At 39.5% G+C, this 12,117-nt stretch overlaps 1 protein-coding gene across 1 annotated transcript in view; it reads right to left on the bottom strand.

Moving 5' to 3' along the window:
- Positions 1–940: 940 nt before the first annotated feature.
- Positions 941–12,117, bottom strand: part of LOC131091081 (vasoactive intestinal polypeptide receptor 1-like) — a 29,562-nt gene continuing 18,385 nt past the window's right edge. Inside the window, exons 6-13 of the mRNA XM_058036940.1 lie at positions 10,287–10,419; positions 9,710–9,863; positions 7,511–7,571; positions 6,623–6,692; positions 6,008–6,099; positions 5,227–5,356; positions 3,876–3,917; positions 941–1,129 (exon numbers count right to left, since the gene is read on the bottom strand). Of these exons, the coding sequence (XP_057892923.1) occupies positions 941–1,129; positions 3,876–3,917; positions 5,227–5,356; positions 6,008–6,099; positions 6,623–6,692; positions 7,511–7,571; positions 9,710–9,863; positions 10,287–10,419 (871 nt within the window). The remainder of the gene's footprint in view (positions 1,130–3,875; positions 3,918–5,226; positions 5,357–6,007; positions 6,100–6,622; positions 6,693–7,510; positions 7,572–9,709; positions 9,864–10,286; positions 10,420–12,117) is intronic.

The following is a 12,117-nucleotide window of genomic DNA, read 5'->3' as shown; positions in this document are numbered from 1 at the left end:
GATTTTATAGATGTACATCATACATTTTGGATACAAATTCTCATTACTATGCTCAGCAACAAAACACAGGAACAGAGGTTACAAGTAAAGTTGATAAGAAGGTCAGAATAGACAAAATTACTCATAACATATGGCATTGGAACAGATGGGTTAAATGCCTAATTAATAAATAACTTATTAGAATCGTTTATAGAAGCCTGGACAGTTAATCTCTGCTCTAATAGGACTAGAGATGAAGCACCTAAAATCAGTAAAGAGATTTCCAGGAGTCAAATATTTGCTGACCTAAATAATTAACCAAGAGCAGGGCAAACTGAGGGACTGGAATACAGGGTTTTTAAAGCTGAATTGATATTGGGACTCAGAGAGTGAATGGATGGCTGTGTTTATGTAAAAATAAAGTACACAGACATTAAGTAGAAAAATCATAAACATTATTAGAAAAATCATAAACTTATGTTTCTATAGTTGTAAGTAAAAATATGCCTTAAGTAAAAAACTGTATTGATAAGATGGTGAAGGGTTTATAATGTAGGGCTGTATAGGATAAACTAAGAGTTTAGAAGTTATAACAGAAGCTGATGTGTGTGTGACAGAGGCCATTGGATAAAAGCATCTGCAGTTCAGGAGAAGTAAGTAAAGATCAAAAAAGCAAAATAAACCTTGTAACAACTGTCTGTTGGGTTAGAAAGTTCTATATTGTCTCGTAACAAAGAAATTATGACTACTCTGAGCTATGGCCGACTGCCTGCTCCTCTAAAATCTCACAGCCTCTGAGACTGTTGTTTATCTGAGCAATAAACCATTCATAGCCCAAACATAGCCCCATCCCTTCATTATTAGGGGTGAGAGCTCCTGACAAGGGACCACCAAGGACCCAGTTGGCCACCTCATGGGTGGAACATTGCAGAGTCCCAGCCACTGGAGCTGCTGGAGCCCCTCAGACAGTGGTGACACCATCCTGGAGCACAGAGGTTCTCCTTTTGGGGCTGATCTTGTCCAGCAGGGAGAGCTGGGTGACATAGTTCACCGGGCTGGTTTCTCTGGACAGAGCCCCGTGCCTGTGGCTGAAGGTCAGGTACTCCTGGTGCTGCCACCTGCACAGCTGCTTCTTCAGCTCAGTTTGAACCTACAAACAAAGAGAAAATTAAGGTTTAATGAACAGTGGATATGCCCAAAAGTCTGCCTGAGTACTTAGCCCAGATAAACCATGATTAAGCCTTAACACATTTTTTGAAGAACTTGATCTCTGCCCTTATTCCTTTTGAAAAGAAACATATTTAATTTCAAAAAATCAGAGGATGGCAGGGGTACATTTGGCCATCAGAGCAGGTCACTTCCAATATTTAGGCCCCTATTCTGCCTTAACTTTCCCTGTTAACCACACAGACAACCCTTGAGTACAATTTCATGGGTGGGTCTCTGGATCTTCCAAGAATCTAATAAATAAGAGGTCATCAAAGGTCATCTACTTCAGAAATGTAATTTGAAAGTTTTGTTTGAGTGCAATCCTACAGTATGTCTTCTGAAAAATCATAATTTCTACCCTGTATTTTTGATATGATTTATTGTCAGGTTATAAGGTTTCAAAGTGGAGCTCAGAACAGAAAATGCTTAGAGTGGATTGTGTTCATGGTGAAAGGCTTTTTGGAACCAATTTTGTTTTGCTTGAGGAAAATACAGAAAGCTCTACTTTCTGTAGGGTGGTCAGAAGTAAAGCAATATGAATGGTCTGGTTACAGGATCAAATGCTGGTCCTGTTGAAGTAGAAAAGGAGACTAAAGGCTGCGACAGCAATAGGAATCCACTGAAGAATTTGTGAACATTTTCAAAAATAAGAAAACAAAAACTTTGAAGATGGAAGTATTCATTGCATAATTATTGAACATTCATGAAAAGTTGATCTGCTGTGGCATGTTGTGTGCAGATACTGAAAATGTATGAACATTGTGAATTTATAGCTAGTAAGCGGTGAAAGAATATAATTCCAGTTGTATCATTTCCTCCACCAATCTAGTATTCTTAGCAAACTCAAGGCCCTCTAGCACTCCTCAGTTTCATCTTACTCATAACACCTCCCCTGGCAGCAGCACAGTCTCTCACATTGTCACAGACACTCAAAACTGAAGAAACGCACAGAGAGAAAATAATAATTAGTTTTTATGATTGCAAGGAACCACAACAGATGCACTGCCAAGTGGTTATGAGTGGCCAAGCTGCTCCAGGAGCAGTTATCCCTAAGAAATGTGGAAAAAAGCCAAAAGCCAACCCAGCTTCATCCTGGGGCCAGAGATCAGGCTCTGCCTGTCCTGTTTTTAATACCTACTGCATTTCTGTGTCATGGGGTACAATATGCAAGCTATTACAAGGCTGTTGAAGCAATTAAAAGGCTGCTGGCAAGAAGTCTGTGATACAGAAGGCAGGTTGGAAGTAGAGCTTTCTGTATTCACAGCTGAGTCTTGAAGGCATTCTCTCAGAATGGCCATAATAAATTGTTTTCCTAAGTAACAAACATAGTTTAGGAACTACTCATAGGTAGCTACTCTCAGGTAGAGTTACTTGCACCTCCTTTTAGCCATTCCTGTGAGGTGCTGGAGTGTCTCCAGAGAAGGGATGGAGGGATTGGGGAGTAAATCCTGTACAGGAGGAGCAGCTGAGGGGCTCAGCCTGGAGAAAAGGAGGCCCAGGGGGGACCTCCTTGGTCTCCACAACTCCCTGAGATGAGGCTGTAGGTGGGAATTGGTCGCTTCTCCCAGGGAACAGGGACAGGAGGAGAGGGAACAGCCTCAGGTTGTTCCAGGGGAGGCTCAGTTGGACACCAGCAGGAATTTCCCCGTGGAAAGGGGGCTCAGGCTTAGGCAGGGGCTGCCCAGGGAGGTTTGGAGTGCCCATCCCTGGAGGCGTCACCTGGAGGTGGCACTGAGTGCTCTGGGCTGGGGACAAGGTGGGCATTGGGCACAACTGGGGCTTGGAGGGCTGTTCCAACATTAATAATTCCATGTTCTATGAGAATTGTCCAAGTTTAATCCCCTGCAGAGACTGAGGCCCCATTAGTGTGTCATTTTCAACTCATTTATTGACTTTTCTGAGGATGAGATGCAGTTTTACGTTTTCTCATCAGTTTTGGTTTGTTCTGCTCTTTTGGGGCAAAGTGCCATCAAATTTAGTGAGGTTTTTAAATGATAGGGTCACTACATTCTACTGTAGGGTGTTTAGCCAAACTCTACCAATGTTATAAAAACAGGAAAGAAATATTTGAATTAAAGTCTTGATTGCATGAGCAGACCTGGGAAAGGGAAAGGAAAAAGAGAAATAGGAAAGGGAAAGGAGAAAGAGGAAAAGGGAAAGGAAGAGGAAAGGAAGAGGAAGAGGAAGAGGAAGAGGAAGAGGAAGAGGAAGAGGAAGAGGAAGAGGAAGAGGAAGAGGAAGAGGAAGAGGAAGAGGAAGAGGGAAAAAGTAAAGGGAGATGGGGAAAGGAAAGAGAAAAGGGGAAAAGAAAGGGAAGGGGAAAATGAAGAAAGTCACCAGGAGAAAATAAATCTAGAGAAAGTGAGGAGCTCTACACGTTTTCCATTGAGCTATCATCATGGTAGCTATCAAACATAAATCGGGAGAAAGGTGCCCTGACAGGAAATTCAGCAACCATTTTTTAAAGGGTCATTGCTTCAAAGTTTATTTTGTGTCCTCCTGCCAGAACTGTATGAACACAAATAAAGTCAACAAAGCTACCAAGGGACAAAAAAAGATATGGGGATGTCATGGTTTCAGGAGCAGATCAAGGACAGATCTGTTCTGAAAATAGGAAAAGAAATTAAAAAACGAGAGGGAACTGTGAGTTTTAAAGGTTTTGATAATCCCATGTGCTTGTTACTCACCTCTGCATTTGAGAAGCAATACAGGAGAGCAACAACAAAACCCTAGGACAGGGAGGGTAGGGGAGAGAAAAAACATGGATTTAAAATCTGGAATCACTAACAGACATCAAGTTTCATTCACAGTGCGTGTAAGACAACAAAGAATACAGATTTCCCAGTTTTCTAATGGAGTTCAGGCAGTGTGACACTATTTATTGAGTTTTCATAATAGAATTAAATTTTTCAGTGGATTTGTGACATTTTATATTTATCTTTTATTATAATAAATAATATTTTTATATTTATATATTATATGCAATAAATATATATTATATGCAATAAATAATATTTATTTATATACAATAAATATTATTTCTTCATTGTCCAGAGACAAAAAAGGGAAACTTGCTGTTCACTGTATCCTACAAACAAATTCTCCCTCAGATAAGGCAAGCATGGGAGAGGAATCATTTGCAACACATGTCAATGTGGACAAGTTGTGGTGGGGTACAGGGGAAAGGGGATGGGAAAATAAATCAGCTATTCGGTACAAAATGTACCACACAGGCCCTGACCCTCTCAAATCCATGCTCTGAGTAGTGGAACAGCAAAGTCAACAATGAGATATTAACGTGGTTCACTGCTCCTGAAGGGTAAGGGCAGAGCAGGTGGTTACGTCTTATTATTCACCACCCCTCTTATTATTATTACATATAAAATCATTTTCAATCAGTTCATCTTAATCCACAAACTGGTCATCGCAGTGTTCTGTCATTGTTATTCAATAAGCATAGATATTTTATTTATTTGGTGATTATTCATACAAAGTCTTACCCAGAGATTTCAAATAATAAGGGAGCAAACAACAGAAGAGCTCGTGAAGGAGCGAGATGGGATGTGTGCATTGAATTTGGATGCATTAATAAATCCTGCTCTAATAACCAGCCTGAAGTGGGGTGGTGTCACTCACATATTTATGAAAAATCCTTTTGCCAGGATTTCTTCTCCTGGCAAGTTGAGAAACCTCAGCTTCTCCATGTTTTGCTCCTCTGGAATGTGATTTGGAGAACTGTTTACCCAGCATGTGAATTGTTTTTACTTAATGACCAATCCCAGTCCAGCTGTGTCAGAACTCTGGTCAGTCATAAGATTTCATTGTTCATTCCTTTCTAGTTTTTTTGATGTCTCCTCTCTCTTTCTTTAGTATAGTTTTAGTATATAATTTTCTTTTAATATAATATATATCATAAAATAATAAATCAGCCTTCTGAAACATGGAGTCAAGATTCTCATCTCTTCGGGACCCTCAAACACCACCACAGGGTGGTACAGCCCCAACATCTCAGGGCTGCTCAATTTTTGCCCATCTTACCTGAAATGAGCCCAGGCCCAGCTCGATGTAAAGCCGAGCCTCCAGCCCAGTGCTCTCAGGGAAAAATGCAAACACAATGTAGTGCACCCCAAAGAGGGGGATCAACAGCAACGTGGACTTTGCAAGTCTCCTGGGAAAGCAAGAATTAAAGAACAGTGCACTGTTAGGGAATGAGTGACAGCAATTGTATGTAGGAATATTTTAAAATTCAGAGAGAAGCTCCAAATGGAGGCAGCACCATTCATTTGGATGAAGAAATTTGGAGAAGTTATGGAAAGGTCTTGTGACTGCACTGATGGGATCCCCAATGGTTGTGAGGGGTTTGTAAACAGCCAGGACCAGGCTTAGTCCTGTAACTGCATCTTTCTCTATTTATTTATATCTATTATATTTTATTTGTTTATATCTATTTAATTTTCTTTTTTCTCTATTTAGTTGATCCTGTTACTGTGAAGAATTTATCCTGTTACTGCCTCTTTCTCTGTGTGGAAAGGACAGGGAATGAGATGGATTAATCACCTGACATTTGGTGTTTACACTTTCAAGCTTTTGAAGTTTTATACTTTATTATTTCACTTTTCTCTTTGTCCCTGACATATGCACGCCACGCTTTTTGCCCTGAAATAAAAACGACATGTGATATTTGGGATGAAAAAGAAAGTTCACATTGGCATTTTTTCTCTTTCTATTAGAAGAGGAGTAGAACATTCTGTTCTCCTATCCATAAAAAATTTCTTGCAGCAGTTAGAACAGGTCAGTCCTAAGACACAGAAATACTCACACAAAGTGGCTTGAATGGCTCCCTCCTCCCTCCTGGGATTTCAGTTTATGGACTAGAATCCTGATCACATTAATGAATATAATAAAGTTAATCTGTAAAGACAAGACAAAATCTGTGAATTTACTGCAAACCAGGACATGCCTTCAGTTGATACAAATAACTAAAAATCCCCACTTTTAGGAGCTGCAGTGCTATAAACCAGTGCTCATCCCTTCTCAGCTCGGATCAATAGCTTTACAAATAATAATTATATTTCCCACCAAAATATCATTGTCCATAAAATATGGTGAAAGTTATGTTGAATTACTGTAGACCAACACATCTTAATATCAATTTATGTCTGATAATAATGCCTTGTACTTCTGGTCAGAATTTTAAATTTAGATTTTAAATGGTCTAAAAAAGTCGCCCCTGTTCTCATCATTGTTTATGACAGGGATTATACCAGATACAGACCTAAAAACCAGATTGCTCCCTCCCTAAATTCAGGTGGTAAAAATTTGTGGATAAGGGAGATTTTTTTGTCTTAAGTTACCAACAAAACTACTCATTTTAGAAGCATACTAGATAAAGTTACCTACATGCAGAAACTCAAGGGAAAACAAAAAACCTTACTAATACAGTCAGCAAGATGGGGCCTTTGATGATCCATAACACCACTCCATTTTCATCATCATCCCAACATCTGGAACAACAAACAAAATCAGGTTTTTCATCTGTCCCATGGGAGCTTCCCATAACACACAAAAGCATTTCTGCCACAGGAAAGGAAAGTGGTGGACACTAAGTTTATATCACTGTCTAAATGTCCTTGGTTTCTCTGTGGTCTAATCTAAAGAAAATCCAATCAGCAAAAATCGCAGATTGAAGAACCAAACCTAAGTGAAAAACACACATTTGTATTTTTAAGCTTCTTTCCTGCTCTTCTTACCAAGTCAACTTCTTATTCAACTCTTCTGAGTTCTGAGCAGGGGGGTATAAAATAGAATCTTTTTCAGCTGATGTGCAATGATCTGAAAGCCTTCAGGGTAGCTTACAGCAACAATATTTCTATCTGGGGCTCATGTTAAAAGATACAGATGAAAATAAAATAAAATAATTTAATAGAAACAAAAGAAGAAATTACTGAAGACAATGTTGATTGTTTGGGAAGTTCTCGTTTGAGAAAATTAGGGTTAGTTATTTATGGCTGAATTCATGCAGAAACAGCAATTTTCTTGAAATACAATTATTTCAAGGACTGGAAATAGGGAACTTAAATGAAATTTCAATAGTTAATATGATATTCTCAGGTTTTCTTACCCCACATATAGACATAAAAATCACAAGACTTAAATTATTTTCTCACTTATGTACAAACTGTAAAAATTAAAGGGACAGTTTTGAATCGTTAAAGTATTTTTCCCCTTACCTTTTTCTGTAGACATCTTTTTTCCCCCTCAGAAAAACAGAACACTGTAAAAAATAGGATTTTTTGTGTTCCTTATCCCAGCTCTGACTTACCCAGTGTTCTGTTGATGGATTCGTGTGAGGACCCAAGCAAACATCACAGCAGTGGGAGCTCCTGAGTAAATCAATAAGAACACAAGGATTGGTTTGAAAATCCTGTCCCATGGAATCCTTATTCCAGTTGGTTCATGTCACAGACATATTTTCTGAAAAATCCTTTCCTTATGATTTTTTCTCTTGAGAAGCTGAGAGGCCTCAGAAATGAAATGTAAACATTGATTATCTGCTGCTGTGGAATGCAACAGGTGCATCTGGGACTGGTCCATGTCAATTGTTTCTGCCTGATGACCAATCACAGCCCAGCTGTGTCAGGACTCTGGTCAGTCACAAAATTTTATTATCATTCTTTTCCGTTCTTTGCCAGCCTTCTGATGAAATCCTTTCTTCTATTCTTTTAGTATACTTTTAGTATATAATTTTCTTTTAATATAATATATATCATAAAATAATAAATCGGCCTTCTAAAACATGGAGTCAAGATTTCTCTTCCCTCATCCTGGGACCCCTGCAAACACCACCACAGGTTCACAGTGCAGCAGGTTGGATTAAAGGTCAATTTATGGGTCAGACAATTTTCAATAACTTCATGGAAGAATTTAATTTGCAGTTCAGGGAAAGGAAAAAAAAAAGAAAGGAATAAAAGGGCAGGAGAATGAAATCATAACAAAGGAGAAGAGGGGATGTCGTGTAACTTTCTTTTCAGAAATAAATGTAAAGAATTACTTGGAGGTTGGGATAGAAATTACAAGCACTTATGAAGGTGGAGTAAGCATTTATTTACCTGGGGTTCTTTCATCTTGTGGATTGTGGCCAACAAACACCCTTTGTACAGCAGCTGGAAGAGTTCATAATTTTTTTCCTAAAGATTGTAATCACCCCATACCTATCAGTTGATAAGAATTCCATGAAAACTTAACTGAATCCATGATTTCTAGCCTTGCTTTATCACTGTTTACCCTTCTGTCCTACATTTTTGACTGGGGTTTTTTAAGGCCTATAAAGCAGAAATTGCTTTTTATCTCCTCCTGTGGAACTGAATTTTCATAGACCAAGTGACTTTCAAAGCTGCCACAAAAGGGACTCTAGTGTGAAACAGGTGACATTTTCACTGATTATTCTACAGAAATATAGGGAATTTCTTTCTAAGTATCATTTGAGACATGTGGGAAGGGCTCAGAATTTTTCCTTCCAAACTTTTGCCGTTTGCTCAACTCTTTTAAGCTGGGACCTTGTTAAATTCAAGCTGGCTTTTTAATTAATGAAAATAAACATTTCCCTCCACATCACCTGAGATGAGAGTTATCCCTGAGGTATCTCCCACCTTCCACTGATTGCAGAAGGAGATGAGGATTACCACATTATTAATTGAGTTGTTTGCTTTCTTATCTCAAGTTGGCCAGGATTAATCAAGGGCTGAGAGTCTACTTTCAGACAACCCTATTTGGAATAGCTCCAAAAAAAATTTAATTACAATAAATAAAGTCTAAAAATCTAAAGGTGAAGGATAAATTAATATTTAGTCAGGATAATTTGGATTTCACTTCTAAGTCAAAAAAACTGTCATTGTAACTACTCAGTTTGGGTGCCTGCATTTTAGACCAGCCAAGGTGAGTCATGGGAATATCTGAGAGTCACAATCAACAATTCTGAGCAGTGAAAAAAATCCTATTTATTTCACATTCCTATTCTGAGTACCAGAGATAACTTCAATTGCTGTATCCCCTCAAAAGATTCCTTAAAGTCAAGAGATCTCTGAAAATATAAGAAAAACAGAGTTGTTTGATTCCTAGGCCTGGACTCACAGGATTTGAGATTAATCTGTCAAATTCTGCTTGCTGAAAACAAAAGGCAACTTAGTCACCCAAACTTCTTTAGTCAGTGGAAGAATTCGAGATATTTCTAGGGTTTTATCCAGCCATATCACTCATCCTCTTGAGGACTGCATTATTCACCACCATGGTGCAAATAACCGGAAAGGGAATACAATGATGTGACTTTGGAAGGGAATAACTGAGATGTAAAAGGGAAAACAATGACGTGACTTTAATGTAACAGCACTGGATGAAAGGGCAGCTTCCCTCTGTGAAGTGTCACCTTCGACAGGCTCATTTCACCTGAAAACACAGATTTTATCCAGTTCTGCAAGCAATACTGAGGAAAGGAAATACTGAGGAGAGGAAAGGGAGTACTAACCCCAGCCAGTAAATATGAACCACCACACAAACTTCTTGTTGGAAACAAAGGTGAGCAGCAGCAGGGTTTGCAGGTAGATCCCTTCGATGAGAAGCCAGAAGAAATTGGCTAAAATACTGAACTGGAAAAAGGCCACAGCAGCCTTACAAGCAACCTGGAAGTGGAGAGGGAAAAAAACTTTTAGGTCTACTCTTGTTATGGCTGGTTTCTATAGAAACATAGGCAAAATTCAAAGTTGCCACACAAGAATGAAGAAACAACAAAATTTCTCTATGTTTAGGACTTCATAATTTAAATTAACTTTATTTTAGATTTTTGAAAGGGAAATATTGTGAGTTTTTATCTCACAGATTAAATTCTTTACTGGCAGAAATTGTTAGAGCTTGATTAGAGTCAACAGACCAAATGTCAGAGCTGAGTGCAGCCTTAGCTCTTGGTCTTTGGGTTTGTATAAAATTGTTTGCTTAGAGATTCCAGCTTTAGCAATAGGAGAAATAGGATGAAAATATCTCCCTGTTGCCTTCAGGTAAAGAATTAAATGTTCAGCCAAGGGTGAGAGAGAGGGGAGGTTCAGTACCGTGGACATGAGGCAGTGGTCCATAGTTTCATCTGCAAACAAAACAGCATCCTTGGTGAAAACAGCAACTGCTCTCAAGATAAAGGAGACAAACAGGTGCATGTGGATGTAATTCCGTGTGCAGTGGAATTTTCTGGCAATGGAAAGAGAAAATAAAAATTGTTTTCTGATAGACGTTTCTCAGGGTCTCATCAAAAGTCCAACAGAGCACACGAGACTGCAGGAATCTTGCCAAGCAATAAATGATCTGTCACTATTTGAGAGGCAGACAGAGAGACATGAGGGAGCAGAGATGCTGTTACCTTCTTCAGCTAATAAAAATTCCAGGTTAATTGTCCTTGGATCACCACACATTTAAAGGAGACGCCAGAAGCAGAGAGTAACTGTGGGAGTGTTAGGCTGGGTGTAATAATACCTCTTAATTATTTTAAATAACATTTTTGTTAAACAAGCTTGAATCAGGCTTTTCAGCCCCTTTTGGGTCAAAGAAAGGATTGAATTGGTGTCAGTCACATAGTATGGGATGGCTCCAGAGCATAAAACTGAATAAAATTTGCCCTAAACTGCATTAACCTGATGAGAAGCAGCTGAGGGAGCTGGGAAAGGGGCTCAGCCTGGAGAACAGGAGGCTCAGGGGGGATCCTGTGGCTCTGCAGAGCTCCTGACAGGAGGGGACAGCCAGAACGAGCTGGGCTCTTCCCCCAGGTAACAAGGACGGGACAAGAGGAGAAGGTCCCAGGTTGTGGCAGTCACCCAAACTGACATTGGATATTAGGGAGAATGTCTTTATGGAAAGGGTTGTCAATACTGGCACAGGCTGCCCAGGGAAGGGGTTGTGATGCCTTAAGTTTTAGCTTTCATATTTTCCAGATTCTGTACTGCATTGGTGTATAACTCTGAACTTCACATAAAGTGTTAGCAAGTTCTCCTCACAGTTCAGTCACACAAAACACTCCTTTTCCAGCCCCAGAACCAAGGACACCATTGCAGCTTCAGGCACAAAAAGTAAAAACAGCAAATTGAGGAGAGAAAACTGGGAGGATGGGACTGCATAACCTGGAGCTGCAATTAGACAATTAACCCCAACATGTAAATGGACCAAAACTTATAAAAGTTGAAAACTCATGACCCAGATTCCATCTTGGTTCCAGCCTTGGCCAGGTTCTTGTACTGCCCAAGGTGTATCCATTGAGGCTTTTAATAAATCCCTACTTTATTCCTTTAACTCTGTCCAGCCTCTGTTCCAGATCAGCCTCTTTAGGCATCAGTTGAGTCCCCATCTCTGTGGGAATTTAAAACACACACAGCTGTGGTGCTTGGGGTCCTGGGTTAGTGATGGACTCAGCAGTGCTGGTTAATGGCTGGACTTGATCTTAAATGTCTTTTCCAGCCCAATATTCCTCTGATTCCCTTTCCCTAGACTGCCCTGTGAACATTTTGCCTTGAGCTGAAGGTTTCTTCTTCAAGGTTTGGGCACATCATCCTCGTGCTCCTGGGTCCCTCTCTAAGGGCCACTGTCACAGACATCTTTTCATTAAAAACCCTTCTTCAGGATTTTTCCTTCTGAGAAGCTGAGAGGCCTCAGAAACAAAATGTAAACATTGATTATCTGCTGCTGGGAATGCAACAGGTGCATCTGGGATTGACCCATCTTGGATGTTTATCATTAATGGCCAATCCCAGCCCAGTTAGCTTGGACTCTCTGTCCGAGACACAAACCTTTGTTATACATTCCTTTCTATTCTATTCATAGCTAGCCTTCTGAGATGAAACCTTTCCTTCTATTCTTTTTAGTACAGTTTTAATGTAATATAGATCATAAAATAATAAA

This window comes from Melospiza georgiana, chromosome 1, assembly GCF_028018845.1.
Source record: "Melospiza georgiana isolate bMelGeo1 chromosome 1, bMelGeo1.pri, whole genome shotgun sequence".
NCBI classification, from domain to species: Eukaryota; Metazoa; Chordata; class Aves; order Passeriformes; family Passerellidae; genus Melospiza; species Melospiza georgiana.
Note: the sequence above shows the minus strand (reverse complement) of the source record. Positions and strands in the feature narration are given on the sequence as shown.